At 29.5% G+C, this 24,481-nt stretch overlaps 1 protein-coding gene across 1 annotated transcript in view; it reads right to left on the bottom strand.

Annotated features, from left to right (window-relative positions):
- Positions 1–5,430: 5,430 nt before the first annotated feature.
- Positions 5,431–24,481, bottom strand: part of LOC143225007 (myc box-dependent-interacting protein 1-like) — a 33,942-nt gene continuing 14,891 nt past the window's right edge. Inside the window, exons 6-14 of the mRNA XM_076453621.1 lie at positions 23,972–24,067; positions 23,134–23,244; positions 22,247–22,332; positions 19,687–19,863; positions 16,043–16,146; positions 14,702–14,811; positions 11,984–12,094; positions 9,714–9,815; positions 5,431–8,563 (exon numbers count right to left, since the gene is read on the bottom strand). Of these exons, the coding sequence (XP_076309736.1) occupies positions 8,483–8,563; positions 9,714–9,815; positions 11,984–12,094; positions 14,702–14,811; positions 16,043–16,146; positions 19,687–19,863; positions 22,247–22,332; positions 23,134–23,244; positions 23,972–24,067 (978 nt within the window). The 3' untranslated portion in view covers positions 5,431–8,482. The remainder of the gene's footprint in view (positions 8,564–9,713; positions 9,816–11,983; positions 12,095–14,701; positions 14,812–16,042; positions 16,147–19,686; positions 19,864–22,246; positions 22,333–23,133; positions 23,245–23,971; positions 24,068–24,481) is intronic.

Raw genomic sequence — 24,481 nt, 5'->3', positions numbered from 1 at the left:
GATGAGTTATATATGTACCAAACTATGACTGTGTTATTGTCAATCCAGACTAAGTCCTGATATGTTTGCTGTCTCTGAGGCAAAGCTGTTAAACACGAATCTAAAATTTGACTTGTTACTGGCTTGTTTCTTGTATCTAATGGCCAAGTTATTAAATGTTAACACAGACTTGGCCTGACTTGCTTCCTGCATCTGATGACCAGGTTATTGAATGTTAATACCAACTTGACTGACTCTTTATATCTAATGGCCAAATTATTGAACAAAAAATTAAAATGTTCCTTTACTCTTTGGTGGTATGCAAGAAACATTAATATCATCTAAGTTACATTTTGTTGTTAGAAACTTGAACTAGTAAAGAAATGTTTAACTACTTCTCTTGGGATTCTAATGCATTCTGCTTTTTAATAGAAGGGATTGAAAGTAAATGTAATTTGTATCATGTTAGTATAAGATATTAAGATGTAATATATGACAGAATCAGGTTTACTGTCTCAAGATAACTGACAAACTCTTGTGTTCAATCCTTCACTCTATACTTCTCAAATAAAAAATTTACTTTTCTAATGGGAGATGTGGAACAAATTCATTACCTTAAGACTGCAGAATGGCAAATTTGTCCTGTATAATTGGTATTTTGTTTTTACTTTATATTTTTCTAAAAACATAGATTGGGTAAGACCCAGTAATTAGTTTGTCCAACTTCTAATCATACCTTTGTTAGTATAATGGTGATGTTCAAATCCCCTCTTTTTTTGTATTATACTAGTCCAAGAATTGGTAATTGATGCTATTGTCAAGGTGTCCTTCAAATTTACCAGTTCAACAATACAGATGGCTAGCAAAGATGTCTCTCAGAGCTTTGAATGAAATACAAATTAATTTTAAGACAACATTCAACCCACCTGTAATACAGAATATTAATAAAAATGAAGATGCACAGTAATAAAGATTTTAAATTTATTATTCACAATCAAGAGGAAATCTTTGTTGAAGAACACTTTTTTTTTAATTAAACAGTGCACGACCTTGATGTGCACTTTAACTTGTTTTTGCTCAGACTTTCCAAACTCTGAAGACAGTGAGATAGGTTACACCTCTTGTTTGTTAAGATTTTGTATTAGTGGCAGAAGAGAAAACACTTCAAATATTTTTTTTATTGGTTGCAATAAAGAAAAAGGCATTTGTAAAAAGTTATTGCAAACATTGAAGTGTAAATATTTAGTTATAAGTATCTTTATTATTGATTATGTTCTGCATTTTGTCTGCTAATCTAATACAATCTCAGGAAAGTCCAGAGAAGGTACTATTTCTATGGTGTGACTAGACTTTGAACCTTAGTCTTGACAGAGGTTAATGTGTTATCCATCCGTTTGCAATTCTCCCCATAACTTTAATTAGCTAACTTGTTTTGATGTTTTATAAGGAAAAGTACACAGTTTTGCTGACTTGTTGCTATGTTAAAGTGTGTTATCAGTAAGGTGAATATAGAAGGTTTGTTTATATACATCCATCTGTGATAACTGATGTAGGATTATTTAATATTTATGACAAACAAAAATTTGTATTACCAAAGCAGTAGCTACCTAACAGTTTTCCTAACTATTTTTCAAATGCCCTTCCAGTGAGTAGGGTGAAGTTTTTCTTTTAACCTTATGGCACTTTTAGTAAATCACACATCATTACAAGTAAAAATATCTTACTAGCATAAAGGAGTGTCAATAATCTTTCTACAGTGTTGTATTTTCAGAAATATAACAGTAGACACTGCTTTTGATATTTCCATGTTTTGTAAAAAATTCGTCTTACGTGACTGAATTACACAAGAATGCTGTTGCTCGGGTATTGAATTAAAAAATACATCATGAACTTGTACTTTGTACAGATCAGCTTTTAGAGTACTTGGAGTATTTTGACCACAGCTTTCTACTGCTTTCGAGTTTAGACAAAGAAAACGTGTGGAACAGCCAAGATGAACCAGTGGATCCCATGTTGTCCCAAAATGTTATACACCATGAATTTGAGTGCTTTGGAGAATTCTACCAATTCCAAGTTTGGGAAAACATCCTGGATGTGTGCTTCGTCCACACTAGAAATTTAAGTACTTCCACCCTTCAGAATGAATGCAAACAAAAGCAAGTGCGAGATGATTTCTCACAACATATTTGAACACTGAGCTTTTAAATTTACAGAGCTTTAATGTGTTAGTTATTAATAGAAGTGTATTATCCAAACTAAGCATTGCATGTATCTTTTATCAGATTTATCCTTCTTATTTCACTGTAACTGTCTGCTCTTCTTTAGATTATATCAACTACTTCACAACTATGATTATAAATTGGAGTTATACTGAATGTTAACCTAACTGTTAAGACCTTCAGTACATAAATTGATAACAGAAATTAAACTTTACAAAAAGTAGGAAATGACACTAACTCTGAGCTCTAGCCTATTCCTAACAAACAAGCACCATTTGTATAATGTTTTCAATCACATCTATTAGGCTGATCAGGTGGTAGTTCTATTTTAATCAGTAAGTACAGTCATCTAAACGTAAACAAAAACTGTGATGCATGTTTTAAAAACTTTACTTTGAATGACCAGTGCAAAAAAAATATCAGCTATACTATACATCCTTAAAAAATATGAAAAATAAAAGATTCTTCCCTTTAAATACCTACCTTTGAACACATTAACATCAATTCACTAATATGCACTGTTCCTACTGGAATAGGACCACGTTAAGGGACTTCATAAAATTATATTGCAACTTTCTGCTGGATAAATAGCAGGACAAGAACATTTACCTTCACCATGCTTTTTCTAAGAACTTTCATTAGTTAATAGGAATTAACAAAAATAAGGAAAAGCATAGTGGTTTTTAACTTTTAACTTCAGGCCTGTTCCTACTCTAAACTGCACAGTTGGCATCTTAATGCATGATTGGTGTTACTTATAATGTGTACTGATGTAAAGTTAATAAGAGATTTGATAATCAGTGATGACGAGAAACCCACATGTTGAGAAATTTATATGCAGAAATGGCTCGTTTGGGCTGAGAAAATAAAATAAATAAAATTATATATTCAAACATCTAATACCGCCCTCTACATTTCGACACACAGTTACACAACCCCTTTCAGACGTGGTCGGCTTCCGGTCAGTTACCTCTTTCTTTGTGAACCTGACGATGACCGAAGAAGGTCAAAACGTTGTTTGCTCTTCTATGTAAAAGTGTTTTCTCAGCCCAAACGAGCCGTTTTTGCATATAAAAATAAGAGATTTGGTTTTTATTCAATGACTATTAGTGTGTCAGTGTGGTGTGTCCTACTTTGGGTATAATAATTTGTACTGTAATTTTACTTCTAATTAATTTAGTTTTCCTTATGTTAATTCAAAGTAATTCTTCACATTCCCATCAAAGTCTGGACCCATTTTCATGAGCATTTAATCATGTTTGTAGTACTTATCGGGAACACAAGACATTTCTTTTGTATTTTTTACTTCTCTACGATTCAAATTAGCTGTAGTTTTGTTACGAAATGTACTGGAATATGCCAATATATTTCCTGATAAAAAGTCCAAAACTTAAGGTAGCACTACCTAACTATATAAAAAATGAGGTTGTGTAATTATGAATTAAAATTATTGAAATACACAATTTAATGAACACTCGTAATGACAAACACTTCCACACGTTTTTTTATGTCGAAACTCTTAAGGGCTTTAATCAATAACTTATGTATTTGTTTCCCCCTTCCCTGCTGTAATCTTGTACACCCCTTACACCAAAACTTAAGTTATATAATTAGTTTCCCACTGTTTTTATCATCATGAAGAGGAAACATTTCCTTGAAGTAATTTTCAATTCAATTACAACTGATATGTGAACAGTAACTTCCATCATTAAATCAGTTTATTATATTCCTGTTCTACACTTTTATTAGATTCCAAGACCTAAAATGATCTACAAAAATTCATTCATTCTTAAAATGCTAAAGCATTTGAAGGTAGTACTATATAAGGTAGAAGAGTCACTTTATTTTCAGAAATATATATTCAAAAAATGGCAATTATTATTGTGAATATTGGAGATTTTCTAACCAGTACAAAAGTCTAGGATAACTATTTCATAGAGTAACACATGGTGTTGCTGAAGTCTGGACACATAGGGAAAAATACACAACATAATTTATTTTTCAAACTGCATGAAGTTAGCAAACATACACATATTAATTGTTGGTATACTGTGCCAGCAAGGTATCTCTCCTGAAATATGTATAACTGACATAAGAAATGGGTTTAAGTATATAATGTCTAAGGCTCCAGACTTCTGAAAGACCCTGGATTGAGAATAAATAGTTATTTGCAGTTTTAAAATTAGCAACACTGCCAAAATGTTATTTTCAATGATTGAAAAGTTCCAGCCAAGACATTTTAGTCTGCCCTAATGTCACAAAAAATGGTGGATGCTTTGTTGTTTCAAATGTGGTCACATTGTTAAAAATAACAACAAAGGAAATTAGTCTCTGAATTTTGTTAAGTCACCTTAAACACTAACCTTCAGGTACACATATTAATCAGAAATGCTCACAAAAACAACAGAATAATTCATTTATTAGTTTACTTTACCTTTATAGAAAATGTCTTCAGTTTACCACTCAAAAAACATTTTAAATAAAGAAACTTCTAATAAAGGAAATACTTGGACGTGTTTTCTCGCAGTAGTAAATAACTTCTCTGTATTTTCATAGATGCTGATCTGATAAAACTGTATTACCCAGGGAGTGTCATTCAAACAAAACCGACTTACACAACTCTGTGCTAAGTGTCAACTGTAAAAACACATTATTTAAATTATAGATAAGATTTTACTACTGTTATATTAAACAACCAACATAAATGTACCACTACTAAAAATTCAAATAGGACCACCTTAAGGGACTCATCACAAAATTATATTGCAACTTTGTCAGATAAACAGCATGACTAGAACATTTACCTTCACAATGATTTTTCCCAGTATCTTCAATTCATTATGTAATAGGAATTAATTAACAAAAATAAGAAAAAAGCATTAATTATTAAAAGAAAAGTACATAAACTATAATAATTTGTAACATTTACTACATAACTAACATATATTAATACAGTAACTCAAATGTTTAAACTGTTTTAGTGAATCAATGTTGTAAACTTAATGCCATTTTGGAAAGCTGACAAGAGAAAAAGACAGCAGCATCTACACTAAGGATTTGAATGTCATTCTTACAATGTTACCATAGTTTAAATTCAGGAAATATTTAGTGGCATAGCATGGATTGAAACCCTCCCTTCCAGCTTCAAAACCCAGAAATGTACCACAGATGTCAAATAAGTAACATTTTTCTTGAGTAACCAAAGTCATAACAAGGATTTCAGACACAAACGTGAGGAAAATACAGGTTTATTTCTATTGGTTAATTCTAGAAACCTAAATTGTCTCAGTCAGAAATGTTATTTTAAATAATTTTCACTGTGCATGTTTGTTGATTATAGCAAGAGGACTGACAAACCCACACATACACTAATGATTTAAAAACCTACATTAAGTATTATAAACAGCCATAGATGACAAAAATATTTCACTTAATATAACAACTGACAGCCAAGTTATGTTCAGGTTAAAATGTTTGTGGTTATCAAAAAGGAAAAATATCCTACATTAAAGCTGCTTATTACATTTTGCAGATTAAGGAAAATAAATATTAACAGATCTCCTCCAAGTAAATTTCAATACTGATTCACTTTATAAAATTTTGTTTTATTACTACAGTCCTGGCAAAATTTCAGAAACACACATTTGTTATTTGTTCTATAGATATAATACTAACTTTACTATAGAGCCTTATGTATCATTAATGTTACATTAATGTTTGAATATAAAAACAAAACCACAAATACTGATTTATAGATGCTTTCAAAATTAATATTTCAAAATAATAAATTGTAAAAAAAAAAAAAAATCATTTAACAAGAACATTCTCAATGTCAAATGAGGTTACAAAATAAGTAAATACCATTAACCAATCACACTACAGCACACCTAAAATTAAGCTACGAAATATTTTTTTTATTACTTCAGTACCACAGCAAACAGTGTAAATAAGGTTTTATTTGGTTTTTAAAATATAAAATCAATAACTTATCTCAGATAAGGGATAAAAGTAGCATCACTTCCAATAACAGGGACTTGAAACAAAGTAAACTGCAATGGTATAGCCATCTTGAAAGTTATACATGAAATTTATAAATACAACAGACTTTTCAACATCTAAAAAAGTTTCTATTTTTCAACTTACCCAATACCTAAAGTGTAAAAAATAACCTTTATTCTGATAAGGACTTAACACAAAATAAATTTAACAAGGTAAGCTACACTGAAAACCACTTGTGGTATTTATTAAAATTCCCAACTAAAAAGTTTCAATTTTTCAAGCAGTCAGGTTTACCCATTACCTATTATGTATGAAAACAAAAAATTTAGCATCATAAACATAAAGCAACAAACAAGCCATGAAGGCTAACAACATAATTTATACAAAAAAAACAACAACACAAACATAGGTCATTACTAATGAGAACATAAATAACAGATGAAAATATTCCACATCTTAAAGTTAATGTGTGTTGTTTTAACATTAATGGGCAGATACATGATACTGATATGAAACTTAATTCATGAATTTGAAATATGTGATGATGGTCAATCACTTAGGACTTCTTTCCACATGCTTGGGATATCAAACAATGAATTCCCTGGTACATAAATTACACTACTGCTAATGACCAGTCTTATGAAGATTACTTACAACAAAAAACATGGGATGGATGCACCATTAGCTCTCACACATTTTAATTTGAAACTTGAGATAGCTGACCATTAACTCCATAGAACATAAGTACACTAGTACCAGTGGTCAGTTTGAAGATGGTTTCTAATAAAAATATGGGATGGAGAACTATTATCTCACTACCACAAACAGCAGTTCTGTTCTACAGCCAAAGATAAGACTTCTAGATGTTTCTTCATAACATTCAAACAAATCACTTTTCCACAGTTATAATTGTGTTATTTTAAATCCTTATTTTATGTCAACAGTATCACAGGACTTCTTGAAATATTTACTTTTAAGATGCTTCTTTTTAAATGAATCTTAATTATTGCCTTTTAACAAATGTCTGTCATTAATACAGTCTGCAAACTTAAAAACAGCTTGTAGTTATATAACCTCTAGTGTATAGCAATCACAGATGTTACAAGGTATTTGTGTGATCCTTCATACAATACCAACACTTAAAAAAATATTATAGAAGTACAATTATGAAACAGTCTAGATGAGATATAGACATACAAAAAACATTTTATGTTACATCTTACAAACAGTTAAATTTATTATTGTATTAACACATCTTCCTAACCAATATTTTGTTTCTAAAAACTGTTTTGTATAACAATAAATCTTTGTAGAAATCTTTGTACTATATATATGGTTACTACTCATTTTGTCACGCAAATTTTTTTATTTTAAGACCTTGTATAAAAGGTTGGTTGAGTTACTTAAGGCATATAAAGTTAACAAATAACAGTAGGTAGGTGCAATTACGTGTAATAAAGTACTTCAGTTTAAGTACCCTTTTCCTGAGGGTACATTTTCTACCCATAATTAATAACAATAGCACCAATAAAATTAAAACAAAAACAAACAAACCTATTTTGTGTAAATCGGTCTTTAGGCATAAAATTACCAAGTTTTGTGTATCTTGGTTACTTATATTATTTAAAGACACTTACAGATAATAATTTAAGATATAACAAGTGAAAAAAAAATTCTGGTGGTATATCAAATTATGAACTACTTATGATTTTAGTTTTTTGTTTTTTTATAACAAGAAATGATAATTTTTTGAAGCACACAAAAGTGTGTTAAGTACATATAAGCTAGTTCAATGGCATGATCATATAACTCAAGAACTTAAGTCATATCATCACGAGTTTTAATAGTTGTGCTTTATATAACAAAATTTACTTGGTTAGAACACCATACAAATTTTATAATACATTTTAATAACAGCAAACAAGACTAAGCAACAATAAATAAATTTAAAATACAGATATATATATATTTATATATATATACTATTAAAGCCATGATTTAAACCATTTTTGTCAGTTAAATAGAGAAACATAATTTTAAAACCATGGTATGTCCATCCTAAAATGTAGCAGGTAAAAAAAAAAGTGTTAACAGAATATATGTTTCAATGTATGACTTCTAACAATAAATTTCTGCATATTTTCAGCCTATGTTTTTTCACATACATACACACACAAACACAGATTCTTTTGTTACTTTTGAACACTCCATGTACTATTGTACAGATAACCTTAATAACAAGGTATCCATAAACTTTGACCTGAGACAACATTTTGCAGGAAACTTTAAATGGGACGAGTGAAATTTGCTGGGAAGAGACCCTTTTGGTTGGTTGATTCTTTGATGCCCATGAGCCACCCTTCTTCCTACAATGAAATTTTTTGTTCATCAGTATCTCTTGTAAATTTTAGTAATAAACCTATTAATTGAACTATTATTGTTATTATGGTCACTTTGAAATAATATAAACACTTCCTTTTTATCCAAGTTTCAATATAAAACAAATATCTGAAATAAATCAAAGATTTTCAGTTTATCTCTAGCTGAAAGTAACACTGTTCCCAATCATGTTATATAATAGCTGGATCAGGGTTTACATAAAATTATCCTGCTTTCTGTTAAAGACTTATTTTTCAGCAGAGATGAAACTGAAAAGGAAATGAGAGACATAGTGGCCTAATACCTTCCTTGATTGGTCGTACTTTCTGCTTAACGGCATCAGTAGCTTTAATTCAGATTGCTATTTAGTGAAGTAAAATGGGCTTGAAACACTAGAGATATCCAATTGTTATTTTAAACTTCAAGTTACCAACTTGTTTTATATATATGCCACTAACCAATACTTATTGTAGTAAGTTTGTTACATGCTGCATCATACTGAATGATTTGTGTTTTATCTCCTAAACACTTAATGTACAGAACTGACAAACAGAAAATGGATGAAATTATTCACTGTTTTAATAATTAGTGGAATTAACTGAAATACCAATGATATTTATGTTTATTTTCTTCACGTGACTCCATTACTAAGGACCCTTAAAAATAAACCCATAATTACACAAGTTGGTAAATCAGTTGTTTGAAAAATAAAGTTCTAAAACCTGAGGGATCTATACAGATTCCTAACAGTAATTACAGATGCAAGTGAGCAAAGAAGTTTTTATTTCACAAAAACACAATCTAACACATGGAGAAAGGAGACAAAATTAATGCAATAATGATAAAATAATCACTTCAAACTTTATAATGATAAAATTATCACTTCAAACTTTATAATGATAAAATTATCACTTCAAACTTTATAATAATAAAATTATCACTTCAAACTTTATAATAATAAAATTATCACTTCAAACTTTATAATAATAAAATTATCACTTCAAACTTTATAATAATAAAATTATCACTTCAAACTTTACTTAATCAGCTTCTAAAATATTCCAATTAAATTGTACTGATAAATTTGTAGTAGCAATCTTAATCAACCAATCATATCAGTATGAGTACTTGAATCACCTGTTCATCAGGATCGTCATATTCTACCACTTGAATGATCTCCCCAGAATCAAAGTCTAATTCATCTTCATCTTCTGCTGTATACTTGTATGTGGCTCGAACCTAATAGTTAAATTAATCAGGTTCTGATGTTACAGAAGTGAAATATAAATAATTTAAACTTTAGTGTTACAAAAATCCCATAGTTTTCATTTGGAAAAATCTTCAATTACAGATCTTTAAAAGTTTTTTATTCTGATGAAACTGAGATAATTTTGTCACAAGAATAATACAAGGAAATAACAAGGTCATTCAGACGCTTAAAATGAAATGGAACAACAATCTAACACAGACAAAAAGAAAAAATGTAAATTATTAATTCTGTATGTTACACTATTGTCACACTTTACCTATCTAACTCTTTCAGAACAGCTCAATCCATGGGGCCAACCAAAAAACTATTTTGTGCTTTTTATAGTTTTCATTCTATTACTTTTATATTAGTAAGTGCAAGTTCATAAAATCTGGCAAATTATCAGTAGACAATACAATACTTTCATATATAAAACATAAGATTTTTTAAAATTATGTTTTAAGGTTTGTTAAGAATGTTTTCCTCGTGCCTATTTTATTTTAGCGTGTCGCATATCGTGCAAAATCATTTTCTTTTTGAGATTAAAAATACTTTTTGTGCATCAGAAAATTTCTTAATTTCATATCCAAAAACCTTATAATGTCCAAATAGTTTTATCAAACATTTGTTAAGAAAAAACTATATTTTGTGTTATTTTCACTAATAAATCTGTGTCAGTTCAGTCAATTTGACTGATCTTGTACCCACTATATAAAATTTGGAAGTCAATATAAATTATCCCCTTTTCCTTTTAGAAAACAACAAATAATAACACAAAAACATAAATGTTTAGAATATATAGCTTAAATCTCATATTATACATTTATATAGATTTTTATTATACTGACTTTTATGCATTTATATTTCTATATCCAATAATATAAAACTAACCTTTAATTTTTACATAGTGACTGGCTTTGATTTAGTGGAGTTGTATACAATAAAATATGGTTGCATTTCAATTATTATAACTTATATAAGTATACAAGATTATTAATATTTACAAACAAATTCCTAAACTTTTCTTAAAACACAGAAGAGTACTAAAAGTATAAAAAACACAATTATCTCTTTCGTTACAACCCTACACTCAACTGTTACTTGTCTTAGCTTTCTAAGCCTTAAAAAAGTTTTGCACATGGAGAAAGTGCAATGAAATCATTTTTAAAATTTGGATAACCAAAGAATAATAAATTATTTCATCAGTACCACAGAATTCCATTACAATTTATCAAGTTTACTAATTTAGCTGTATTTGCATCTAAAAAAATTACAAAATCACAAACAGACTAAAAATTCAACTTACCAGCTCAAAGGTTTGTATCTAACGAAAGAAAGGACACCATTATATTTAAAAATAGCTAAGAAAATCACTAAAAGGACATTCTGAGCTTCCAATTGTTTATGCATGTCATATATGGAAGTGTATATAAGGGAAGTTTACAAAAACGGATAAAGGCAAGTGGGGGTCACTGTGTTTGATTCACTAAATATAGCTCAGCAAACAGACAAGATAAAATAATTTTTATATTATATTCTAGGTTGTCAATATTGGTAATTTGAGTTCCTATTTCATACAAAACTACAGACTTTGTATTTTGACAACACAAACATCTAATCTGAACCAGTGCTACATTAAACATACCACGTGACACACAAAAATCAATGTTTTTAGGTGTTGTTTAATATATACTTTTAAATTAAAAAAAATTAAATAATGTATAATATGAAAATTTTAATTATAATCTACAGCTTGATACCACACTTAAGGAGATAAATTCATTATAATAAAATAGTAGTTCAATAAAATTTTGAATGCAAGTCAACAGATTGAAAGACAGCTTTTTACCCATAACCTATCTCAAAAGGGTTAACATACTTTTAATGTTGTATTACATTAATCCAAAACAAATCAAGTACATGTCATGTTCAACACTTCAGATTTTTCATCTAATAAGCACATTAAAATATCACGTAAGGCGATAGTTAACTTCATAAATGTAGTTTCTTTTTCAACCAAAACTGTTTTCAAGAAAGGTCCAGTTTTTCCTAAGCACTGTTTACAGCTAATATGTCATAAGGTTAAATACATAAAAACATCTTAAATATAGATTGAAGACAGTTTTTGAAAACTCGAATAACAAATATCAAGTTTTACCCGATAAAAAACACCAGGTGGAAGGCCTGTTGTTGTTGCTCCCACAGGGATATCGTATAGCTCTTCAAGCTTCTTGGGATCAATAGACCTCACTGGTTCATCACTGTTGTTCTGTTCAGCCAAAAAAGCAAAACTATTACACTTATTATACACACTAATATCTGTATCTAAAACATTTGATTTACAATGAGGAAAAAAAATGTAGCATGTATTAAATATCTTAAAAGAATGTAATACACTGAAGTAATATTAGACAAAAGATACAACCTTATTCTGAACAGTAATTATAAAAGACTATGAATACTAAAACATTTTGCCTGTTACAGATAATCATACAATGCTACACAGAACTTTTATATATATATAGTAGCTGTCCCTAATTTTAATCTCATAGATTAGAAGGAAGACAACTAGCCAACAACACCAAGCCTTTGGGCTACTGTAACTGAATAGTGAAATTTAACACACCATGCCCACAAAGCAAGGAGTGTGGTTTTGCAGCAATGGAACATCCATGTGTATATATATATATACATATATATATATATAGACGACAAGGGACCTGTTGGTCAATCTAGGCCTTCCTATCCAATTAACGTAACTTTAAAATGAAAATGAAACACTCAAAGCCAGCCCTTATCAATCAAATATTTATCAAATTATCCTTTAAGTTAACTACATCCAACAAATATGACCAACCACCCAATTAGAAAAACTAAGCTTTCTTAGTTGAAGATGACCCTTACCCTGTCTCCTAGTCTTATCATTCTCACCCTTAAATATGAAAAAAAACATGATGCATTAATACTATCAATTCTCTTATTGATCTTAAACAATTATATCCCTCTAACTCTTCTTTTATCAAGGAGAAATAATTCCAGAGTTCTTAACCTATCCTCATATGACAACCTTTCCATTCAGGTATCATCCTAGAAACCCTCTTCTGAACCCTTTAGAACACTTCAATGTTCTTCTTAAAGTAAGGAGCTCAAGCCTGAGCACAATGCTCCAAATATTGCCAAACCAATAACGTAAAAAATGTTTGGATAGCAAATGAAACTGCAATACAACTACACCATTGACCTACAGATTCACAGTCCAACATACTGACCACAAGGTTATGCTTGGTCAGATAAATTATATAAATTTCAATATGAAGCTTCATCTTTACTGCACTGTGAAAAAATACTAAGAATAAAATATCTAGTAATAAAATAAAAATTCCCTTAAAACAATCAACCTGAACATTTTCATTTGTTACACAGACATCAAATGACTACAAAACTATTTCATATACATAATCAACACATGTCACAAGTTGTTTCTATGACATAATTGTTAAACACACACCTGAAAAACCTGCAGTAACAAACAGGTATATTCATGCTACTCTACACAAAGACATACCCATGCACTTGTGTGCAATCAGGTTATTAAACATGCTGCTGGGAAACCATCATCCTTTTAAACAAGATAGATTATGGAAAACATCTGAGAGTAGGCTTAGAACATAAAAGCCTCAAAAAGAAGCCTATGGCAATGAAATCTATGCTGCAACACTAGTGTCAAGATGCTCATTCATCATATAGAGCAACATGGTCTGTTAATTATGTTATAAAGACCCAAAATCATTTTAATATAAGGTACTTAACCTATATACATTCATTATATGTCTTTCAAAAACAAAATTTGATATTTCTTCTTCTTGAAAATGATCAAGTGCCAAGCCAAGCATTCTCCAATACAAATGCAATGTTCATTACATTTCATTAACGATTCTTTAAATCCACAGGCACGAAGCTACAGAAATTATCAAGCAATTAAGAATTTATTCAGCGATCCCAATTCTCCAACACTCGACACTTATCAACATAATGGACACTTAAATATGCAAGGAAGCATTTCAAAATATTTCCTATGATTTTACATTTGAACAACACTTTTCTCAGCCTTGGTTTGTTTTGAATTTCATACAAAGCTTCTCCAGGGCTATCTGCACTAGCCATCCCAAAGAAAGCAGTGTAAGACAAGAGGGAAGGCAACTAGTCATCACCACCCACTGCCAACTCTTGGGCTACTCTTTTGCCAATGAATAGTGGGATTGACTGTAACATTATAACACCCCCACAGCTGAAAGAGCAAGCATGTTTGGTGTGACAGGGATTTGAACCCGCGACCCTCAGATTACGAGTGGAACGCCTTACCCATATGGCCATGCCGAGCCTAAATAGATGACTTTATGCTACTGGTAGGGTGTGTGTTTTTTCTTATAGCAAAGCCACATCAGGCTATCTGCTGAGCCCACCAAGAGGAATCAAACTCCTAATTTTAGTGTTGTAAATCTGTAGACTTACCGCTGTACTAGCGGGGGGTCTACTTAAAATGCTGAGAAATGCCTTAACCTCTTGGCAATGCTGGGCCTTCACAGCCTTGAACACATGCCTTTAAGTACACGATATCAATACAGATGTACCAACCTCAATGGTTAACACAAGAGTTCATAGGTGACGGAATGCTAAATAAATAAATATATGTATTTATAAATTATATTTAACATAATATATAATTAATCTAATTTATTTAATTAATATATTTTATATATATATATTCTTAAACTTCATATGCATTTTCCACATAGTAACATCCTTAAGGCAACTAAGAAATTAGCTACAATTCTAAAAATAAAATCTTTCACAACATACACAGAAAAACTCTAACCTCTGGACCAACTGGTTCATATTCTTTGTCTGTCTCCCTGTAAGGTGGAGATACTATTTCATCAGAGAGAGAATTTTTTGAAGCCACTGGCACATCTCCACGGCTGTGTTCTATTGATTAAACAAATGCTTTCTTAAACCATTCTATGACGGCAAGACAGTGTAACTAGGACTTATTTTTTTCATGGTGTGTTTAGCTAATTAGCATTGGAAAAAACAAAAATAAAAACTACTAATTCCTTAGACTGACACCTTCTTAAGGTATAACAAAATGGAGTAATTACATTATTATTTTATTATTTTAATATTATTACAAAATCTTCAGAAGGTCTAGCACCAAAGCACACTTGGCACCAGCCAAAAGAATACAATAACACAAATGCTAACAAAACTTTGAAAGCATGAATGAATACTCTATAACTGCAGTAATAAAGAAACAAATCTTGTAATACATCACTTTAACTAAAAACTTTAGTGAGTAATATGATTTAACTGATTTAGGTACAACCTTCTAGAGTTATTCAAGTCGTTAATACTTTCAGGTCAGTAGCTAACATTAATGAAACTTTTATTCACTTCAGTAATGGCTGATACATTTAGTTTTAACATACACCATTTCTTATGATTTTTTTCTACATTTCACCATATCCTCTTAAATATTCTTATGACCATTATTGTTCCAACACATACATGGTCCCAAATTGTAAAACTTATTTTTGTTAGTAATGAGTCATGAACTATGAATTTTCAGATTTAGAGACGTTGCTTGGCCCTAAAGAGATTAGTGAAAGTTATTGTCATTTGTTATATTCAATGACAAGTTATGTCATAAATTGTCCAAGCTGGACACATTTTGTCATGTTGCAGAACTATAATGACCTGCTAAACTGTCATTGAAAGTAAATCCATTCGTGAAAAAAGCAACAAAAAAACAAATATGATGGATTAGTTGTGATATAACATGTTCTGTCACTTCCTGCAGAGGAATAACAACATGAGATCACTCACATACTTCAATCACAACTCATATAGCAAATTTATATTAAAAACAAAACCATCAAAACTGTTGAGTAGACACATCAGAAATGTCAAAATTCATACAAACTCATCAAATTGTTCTTCAAAAGTCAAAAACAAGCATTCTTCAAAAATTCAAACATGTCTTTGCACATAAGACTCCTCTTCAAAAGTATTCAACATTAAAAACAGAAAAGAAATTGTGAAAGATACTACATAAATATGTATGCATATGGGTGTATGGATACACAACACACACAAAAAGGATACATCTACAACATACAAACATAAAACAAAAGGTTACAACAGATTGTGGTTAAACTACCTTTCTTCTCAGATGAAACTGGGGCATTCAAGGAAGCATTTTTTTGCTTTTCTAAAGAATTTCTCTTGAATTCTATTTCTTCATACTGTCTTGCATCAATTTCGCTGTGAAAAATTTGTATTACTAGATATCATTTTCACTTATTGTACAGAACATATGAAATCTAAGACAATATTTTCATGAGTTAAATAATTATAAATCCACTATGCTAGTTGAAGCTTACAGATCTGATGTATTGAAATTCACGAAGGACATTCACACTTGAATTAAAATGAAAAGATTAGCTGTATTTGATAATTAACAGCAAATAGTTTGCATGTTTATAAAGAATAATTACTTCTGTAACTTTCACTAACTAAAATGTGGTATTTGCATGAATTCACATTTTTGAGACATCAAAAATTGTCACTGTAACATGCTTCTTTTTTTTTAAGAACTGAGAAATGAGTACCTTCATTGTAAAACTTACCAGTAAAGTTTGTATCTATAACACTGTAAATTTCAACTTTATTTTGAACTGGTTATTTATACATCTCTTTTTACATGTCAATGATTAGTTTTTGCCTATACAAACAGCTACTCACACTTAAGCCTATTATACAGCTTAGTTTAACTGTGACCCATCAAATAAACAGCCTTGCCAGTGAAACAGAACTTGAAATGGCCAATTTTCAAATGATCTAACTACATTGAAATCAAATCAAATTTGCAATTAAAAAAATTAAGTATTTTGTTCTATGTGAACACATCTTTTCCTATCATACTACAGCATCATAGCTGGTAGGAAGTACAAAATGATAAAGCAAGCTTTAAAAATATCAGAACTGTAACTGTGGAAGAATTTGTTCACAAGCTCCTTTCTTTTAGCAGCATATCATCAAATTTACCTATATTCAATTTCAATACAGCACAGGTCTCACTAGACTGAAAGCTACACTGGCCTATACAGTTGAAAATAACAGAAAAAGAACTCACATCATCAGTTTAAGTCACTAGTCTGTGGTTTCTCAAAGCTGAGATACAAGCAGTTATATCAAATTGTGAAATTGAAGATTGAAAAATACAAATTGGCAAAAATAAATATAACTACTTTTTAGAATGTACAAGGTTCCAATCAGGGTTATTTTGTTCAAAAATAATTTTGACTTTTATAGTTTTTTCATGTGTAGCAAGAATATAAATCTAGAACCTCCATTCTTGCTTTCCTGAGATAAAACTATTTACAAGATTATTTTATGTGGTGAGTTTGTTTTGCCACCTTTAAAGTAGCCATTTAACTTCAGTTTTATTGAATTTTTCTGCTATGAGAATTTTTTAGGCCTATTTATAACTTAAGTTAGAAAGTCTGGTGTCTCTCTTAAACAGACTGTCTTTATTACAGCATTGCAACCATAAAAATATACATATTGAAGTGATTAATGCATTATCTGCACATTCACAAAATTTGGCTAGCTTTTAATAAACATTAGAAGTCTTTTGTATAAAAAATTCAAAGTTAAATCTATCTGCTCAGGCATCATTTACTGTGTATGTTATGAGGTTTTACTGGCTTACATTCAAAACTGAGTGAGGTATATAATTACATTTGTCCTCTTGGTTTTTGTTGTTTCTTTCTGACGAAACCTTAGTTCTTTGTGAAAATATTACATACAATTAAAACATCTATATTTGAAATACACATTTAAGAACATACTGTGTAAAACAAACAATAACCTACAACTTCTGTAATTTAAATGGCTTTCTAACCAAGGCATATGTGCCTTAAAATGGTTCTGAGCTTAGTGGTAGCAACTTTAAATTTAAGATAAAATAATTAAAAATCTATACTATGAATAAGCTAGCATTATACATCATTTGCTGAATTAAAACTTTGTTTTTCTGTTCATTACGAATGATGTGATAACAAACAACAGAGAGTATTACTGATAATTTGTGAAAAGATGTAACAGGAAGGTACAGCAAGGAAGTTTAACTTTCTGGTTTATATTTATGTAAACAAAGATTGAGCATTATAATTGTAATACTATACCTTAGTAAAATCTATAATATAATCAGTAATTTATGTTAAACTCAGGACATCATTGAGGGGTGAAGAAAAAATAGAAAATTGGCATTACAGAGGGAAAAAAATCACTTTACACAGACAGTTTTTTAAATGTTTCCTTTTAAAAGAAAATATTAAAACTTGTATATCATAATCTATTTTATTAACTATACTTTGATTGCACATTTATAAGCATATAAACTGATAACATGGCAGTTTAATTACGTCTTAAATGTAATTTTGTAAAACATCATGAAATGCACACCTTTTCTTACCCATACCAGGAAGTTTAAATTTTAGTAATTTAGAGATTTCATATTTGCATTATAAAATGCACATAAAGGTAATATTAGTAATAAATAAAGTAATGATTTTAATTCTGTTTTTTTCTTTCTTTTTCTATACAATTAGTGTTAGGGTAAAAAATTAAGGATAAATACAAAGTTTTATTGAAAAAAATGTTCCACAGATAATGTAATATGAAAACTGTAGGATGAAGAGAAGTATTTTTAATCTTAGTACAAAAACCATTTTTATTATGACTATAAATTTATATATAAATCTCTAGTACAAATACTTTATCAAAAGATTATTTCTTGCATGTAACAGAGTTGTAAGTAATATTTGATGAAACTTTACAAATTCCACAAAGATACACTTAGTACATTCAGAGTTACAGTCGATGAACATGGTGATAAGTTCAGTCAAAATGACCTAGCTCATACACAGAGAGTTAATGCAGATAACTTTTATTCTTTGCCTTTTGAATCAAGTAATTTTTTGTAAGATTCTGAACTACCTGGAACCAATCTTACAGTAATATTTAAAACTTGCTTCTGGATTTTTGGGTGATAGTATATTCATTTGGTTTTGTATCCATATTAACATTTGACAACAAAACATGGCTTATAATTAAAATCTTAATATTACAAAAGTCTTAACTGCCATTTTTCTTCACCTTCCTGTGTCATATAACACATCTGAGCTTCGATTTTTTTCCTTTCAGAACTTTCCAACATCAGTATGGAAGTTCAAAACCAACCAGAAACATAAATTATACACAATGACAATACATAATTTGAATCTTCTAGCTTACTGATTTACCAACATACCATTAATTTTTTTAAATCTACTAGAGAACACCGTCCCACATTTTCATATACTTCAAATCAATTATCAACATCATGTCTACTTGCCTGATAGACATGTTTATAATCAATACAAAGAGCATATTTTAGTGTACAGGTATCTTATTACTGTATGATTATATTTGGTGGTTAAAGACAATAGTTTGCAAGAAAAGCTTGTTGGGTGTTCAGTAAAAAGTCACTGCTGTAAGCGACATAGAAAAGATACCCAGAGTCAAGAGTTTCAAGTTACAATACATAAAATTTCACATTTGCAAGATAGATCAATTTACCCATTTCATACAGAAAGTTAATAAATGTCCCTCATATTCACATCTTTTTTTTTGATAACTTTACCCATTTCTCAAAAGAGCAAAAAAATGTTTTAACACAAACTTCTTTAAAAGCTTACTGGCATATAAACAAAACAAAGAACACATATCACAAATAAAAAAACAACAAAAGTTCCTTACTTTTTAACAGTGTGTACCTTCCTAGACTTGTGTGATTTGTAACTACCCTTATGATATTCTGTCCCCAGCCTCTCCATCAAATCACTGAGCTGTGTTTGCACCTTCGTACACTCTCCATGGAAGGCAGCTTCGGCTGAGAATAAAGACTGAAGGTTTGATACTAAGAATGCGATACGGCTGGAGAAAAAAGGTAATCAAAGACAAAGGATTTAAAAAAAGAGATGAAGATAGCAAGGTTTTGCTTAACATGCACAGTTACAAAAACTCCATCATATATTCCTATATTTCTTGCACTTGACCAACTTAAGGTTTTATTTGTAGTTTAGATAGTTTAATACTTGCTATTTAAGATACAAAATGTTACTGTTTGTAAATAATTATCATAACAAGGTAAGAATCTGCATATCCATTTACACCACAATATAAAATAGGATACATTTCAAATGTAGTTAAATAACAGTGAAAATAGGTAACCTAACTACAAAAGATAATATTTCATTGAAAACTGGCTGAATCGGACAAAACAGGTAATGAATATCCATTTATCTCCCCCTCACAATATGGATCCCTTAAGTGGTCAAGCATTAAGATTTATAATACTAAAAGTCTGGTTTCAATATTTGTGCTTTATATAACAGGAATATTTTGAGAAAACCTGATGTTATACACCAATTTAAATTTTATTTACAATTTTGGGGTGTACATTTTTTTTTTTTAAATCAAAGAGCAGAAATGAAAAAAACACTTACATATGAAGCCAAACCAATTTAGTATTTCAAAGATTGTTTCACAAGTCTAAAGGTTTTACTCACCCAATCATAATGTGTTCTAGTTGTCAAATAATACTTTTCACAACAGTTTATGTTTTTAAAACATGCAAGCATAATGAAATTGCACACTTTAGCTTACCTGACCTATAATTATAGAAAACATGCTATTTTTCTGTACCAAGATCTAGATAGGTAAAATTTACTTTATACTTTGTAGCCAATACTATAGTTTCATGGAACCCATTATAAACTATATGTGATCACAGTTTGGAGACCTCTCTAACTAATACACATCCATGTTACAAGATCAGCTGATTCAGTGGGTTTGAAAAACAAATTATCTGTATGCTATTTTTGCAAATTCTGTAATGAATATCACATATATGAATTTTCATGCTTGTAGTTCATTTGAATATCCAATAACTGAGTTTTTTAACCTTAGATAGTGTAATGTTATGGTTTAAAAATTTTACACCATATAGGCATAATTGAGAACAAGAAATAACATAAAAACTATTATTTTCCTAACTAGTATATATACAGTGAACCAATGTATATATTAACTGATAAAAAAAACACCTAACAAAGATGATTTATAAAATAATTAGCACTCAAAATAAAAATTACCAAAACAATACCTTAAAAAGTCATAATAATGAGATAGCATATCCAACAAAATCCTGGGTCAGATGTACATGACAAATATCCAACAATAATCTAGTTTTTGGATTTACATTTGTCACATCACCTGATAGTTGCAATACAAAAATAAAATTAGGCTCTGAATTGAAACAGTGCTCTTAAAAGATAAATTTCCGTGACAAACAAAAAGTTAATAATCAGGAATGATGAGAAAGAAAAGTAACATAAGCACAAACACCAAACTAGAAGTTCACAGAGATTATGGAGAAACAGGCCACAAAAAGAATAAAAAACAAAACTGATAAATTATCAAGCATGTGCAAGGATTTTCTAAACAGACATGAATCTTACAAATGAATCCATGTTGAAATGCTGCACAATATGGTAAAATATGAAAAACCTATGTGATAAAGAACTGACACGGCAGTAAAAACAGAAGTACAGCTTTCTTTGGAATCAAGATGTTTGGTGATATATAAAAATACTCTGACAAGGAGCAACTAACAGTTTTTCAAATAATTGTCAGTTTTGCTTCTTGATGGGGCTAACTAACATTAATTTATACAACTGTTAGTTCTACTTTATGTCCAAGATTCCAGACTTTGGGAATTTAATTCACAGATGTTTTATTTTCACTGCAGTCAAAGAAAACACTGTTACTGAAAAAGATTGAAATCCTTTTTATGATAAATTTTAAATACAAATTGAGGAAATTTATGAGCATTTGAAATAATATGTCAAATTAAAAAATTATTTTTGCTGGGGTTTACCTAACAAATGCCATATAATATAATATAGTAGGAAAAATGTTACATAGTGTAATACAGTTTAGAACTTGTGAAAAACTTAATGGTTTTCTATTACATTTTGGTGCCACATTTATTAGTTTAATGGTACCTACACAACAGTTTTTATGGAACTTATCTGACAAAACTTATGATACAAAAAAGTTTGATAATTAAATATTCTAGTGCAGCAATGCTTAATATTTTCTCATGGAAATGAAACTAAAACCAGTAGTTCAAAAATAAAATTTCCAACTATATAATTAAAAAACATACTTTTGGATCCAGGACAAATTGTGAAATTCTTTGTCACTCATTACTTTCTAACTGTGATATGAAATTTATGCTAAACTTAAGGCTCACCTGTCATACAATGCTGGTAGCTCATCGTGTAGTTCTTTATTCAGAACTTCATATAAACGCTTAGCCTCATCTAGGTGCTCTCTTGCCTAAATAAATCAATTTTTGGAAATACTATGAAATAGTTTTTGTTCTAACATGCTAAAACAGAAAAGTATTTCAATGTAGGAAAAAAACTGTATCAAACTCTAAACATCCAATTGCTAACTGTCCCCGTACATGTGAAGCCAGCCTGACTTCCAAGAACAAAAGTAATAAAATAACTAATACTTTGAAGAACAAATAAATATATAAAAAAAAACTTGGGAAGAGAATTACATTTAATGGTTTAAACATCAAATTTTAACTCTGACACACTGCTTCATACATGGACTGAACCTGCCTTCTGGAATGTAGAGGCTTACACTTCTGAAAAACACATACAAGTGACTTAAGTAAACAATAATTTATCTAAGATATTCAAGACAAAATATACAAATGTAGTTAAGAGGCTTTATAAACTATTGTATGAAAGAACACAATTACCTTCAACAGTAAGCATAAGATGAAAACTAACATCCACCAAGAGCTGTCGAGATGGAATAGGAACAGACAAATCATATATAGCTTTTTAAACTATTGTATGAAAACATACAATTTCCTCAAGCAGTAAGCACACAATAAAAACTAACATATAAGAAGAGAGGCTAAAACTCGTGGAATGCCAAGAATGAAATTCTCAAAACAAATAATTCAACTGTAACTACAAATAACTACTTAATATTATAAAACAAATTTTTGCAAAATCTATAAGATACCAGTTCTGTCCAAAAACAGAGCATACAAATACATTAACAGTGAAATAATTCCTCAATAACGTTTTTAATTAATGATCTAAATGATTAACCCACCTTTGCTATTTTCATTTCATCTCTTTTCTTAGAAGAGTGAATTATAGCTTCTAAATTGTGCCTGCTGCTATCGTAATCAATCACTTTCCTATTCCGTTTGGCTATTTTCGACTGAGAAATTAAAATATGTTTGTTAAAATATAATCTTTATATAAAAACATAACTATGTTTCATAAATAACCCAAGTAACTTTGAACATTGTAACATTTGAAGTAAAGATTAAAAACAAAAATATCACAAAATAATTAGCACCCTATAAATTCTAAAATAAAAATTACAACTAAGGTAATAACAGATAATAAGTAATAAAAATTTCACAAAATAATTAGTAATCTACAAATTCTAAAATAAGAATTACAAGTAAAGTAATAACAAATAATAAAACATGTAATAAAAAATTTCACAAAATAACTAATACACTACAAATTCTAAAATAAAAAATACAACTAAGGTAATAACAGATAATAAAACAGATAATAAATTTCATAAAATAATTAGTAGTCTACAAATTCTAAAATAAAAATTACAACTGAGGCAATAACAGATACTAAAACAGGTAATAAATTTCATGAAATAATTAGCACACTACAAATTTTTAAATAAAAATTACAACTAAGGTAATGACAGATAATAAAACAGGTAACAAAAATATCACTAAACAATTGGTAATCTATAAATTCTAAAATAAAAATTACAACTAAGGTAATAACAGCTAATAAAATAGGTAATAAAAAAATAATCAGTAATCTACAAATTCTAAAATAAAAATCATAAATAAAGTAATAACAATCTCAATTTATTTACAGCAAATTAATTCTGTTTCACAGAAAAAACTCACTCGCATTTCAGGGAACTGGTTCATGTAAGAGTTGAGTGGCATGGACACCTGATCATTAAGTTTTGTACAAAAGTCTTCAGTAAGCAGGTCCAAATTCTGAAATGAGGTAACAATTTCCTTAAAAAGTTTATGTAAACTGACAATTCTAGTATTATTGTGATAATAACTGGATTTATAAGGTCAAATAATGAAAATAAAATTTACTTTTTACTTTGAGCAACAATCATTTACTTTGCATCCACATGAATTTTTCAAATAACTTTGCACAAGTGAAGCAGATTAGAACAATAAAATTACACACACACAAACACTAACTTTAATGCAGTCGTTTCCAAACTGTGTCATGGTAGGTTGCTAGAGGTGTTACAATAGTTTCACCAAATGAAGAATAATTAAGGTAATAACAACAGAATACAAAAAAATAATTTCATGTGGCAGTAGGGACATATGTAATTAAGTTAAATGGGTTAGGGTACTTACAGTGAAAAGTGTGGAAACCACTAGTTTAAT

Source organism: Tachypleus tridentatus, chromosome 9, assembly GCF_004210375.1.
Source record: "Tachypleus tridentatus isolate NWPU-2018 chromosome 9, ASM421037v1, whole genome shotgun sequence".
In the NCBI taxonomy this organism is placed as follows: Eukaryota; Metazoa; Arthropoda; class Merostomata; order Xiphosura; family Limulidae; genus Tachypleus; species Tachypleus tridentatus.
The sequence above is the reverse complement of the archived record's forward strand: the minus strand, read 5'-3'. Positions and strand labels throughout refer to the sequence as shown.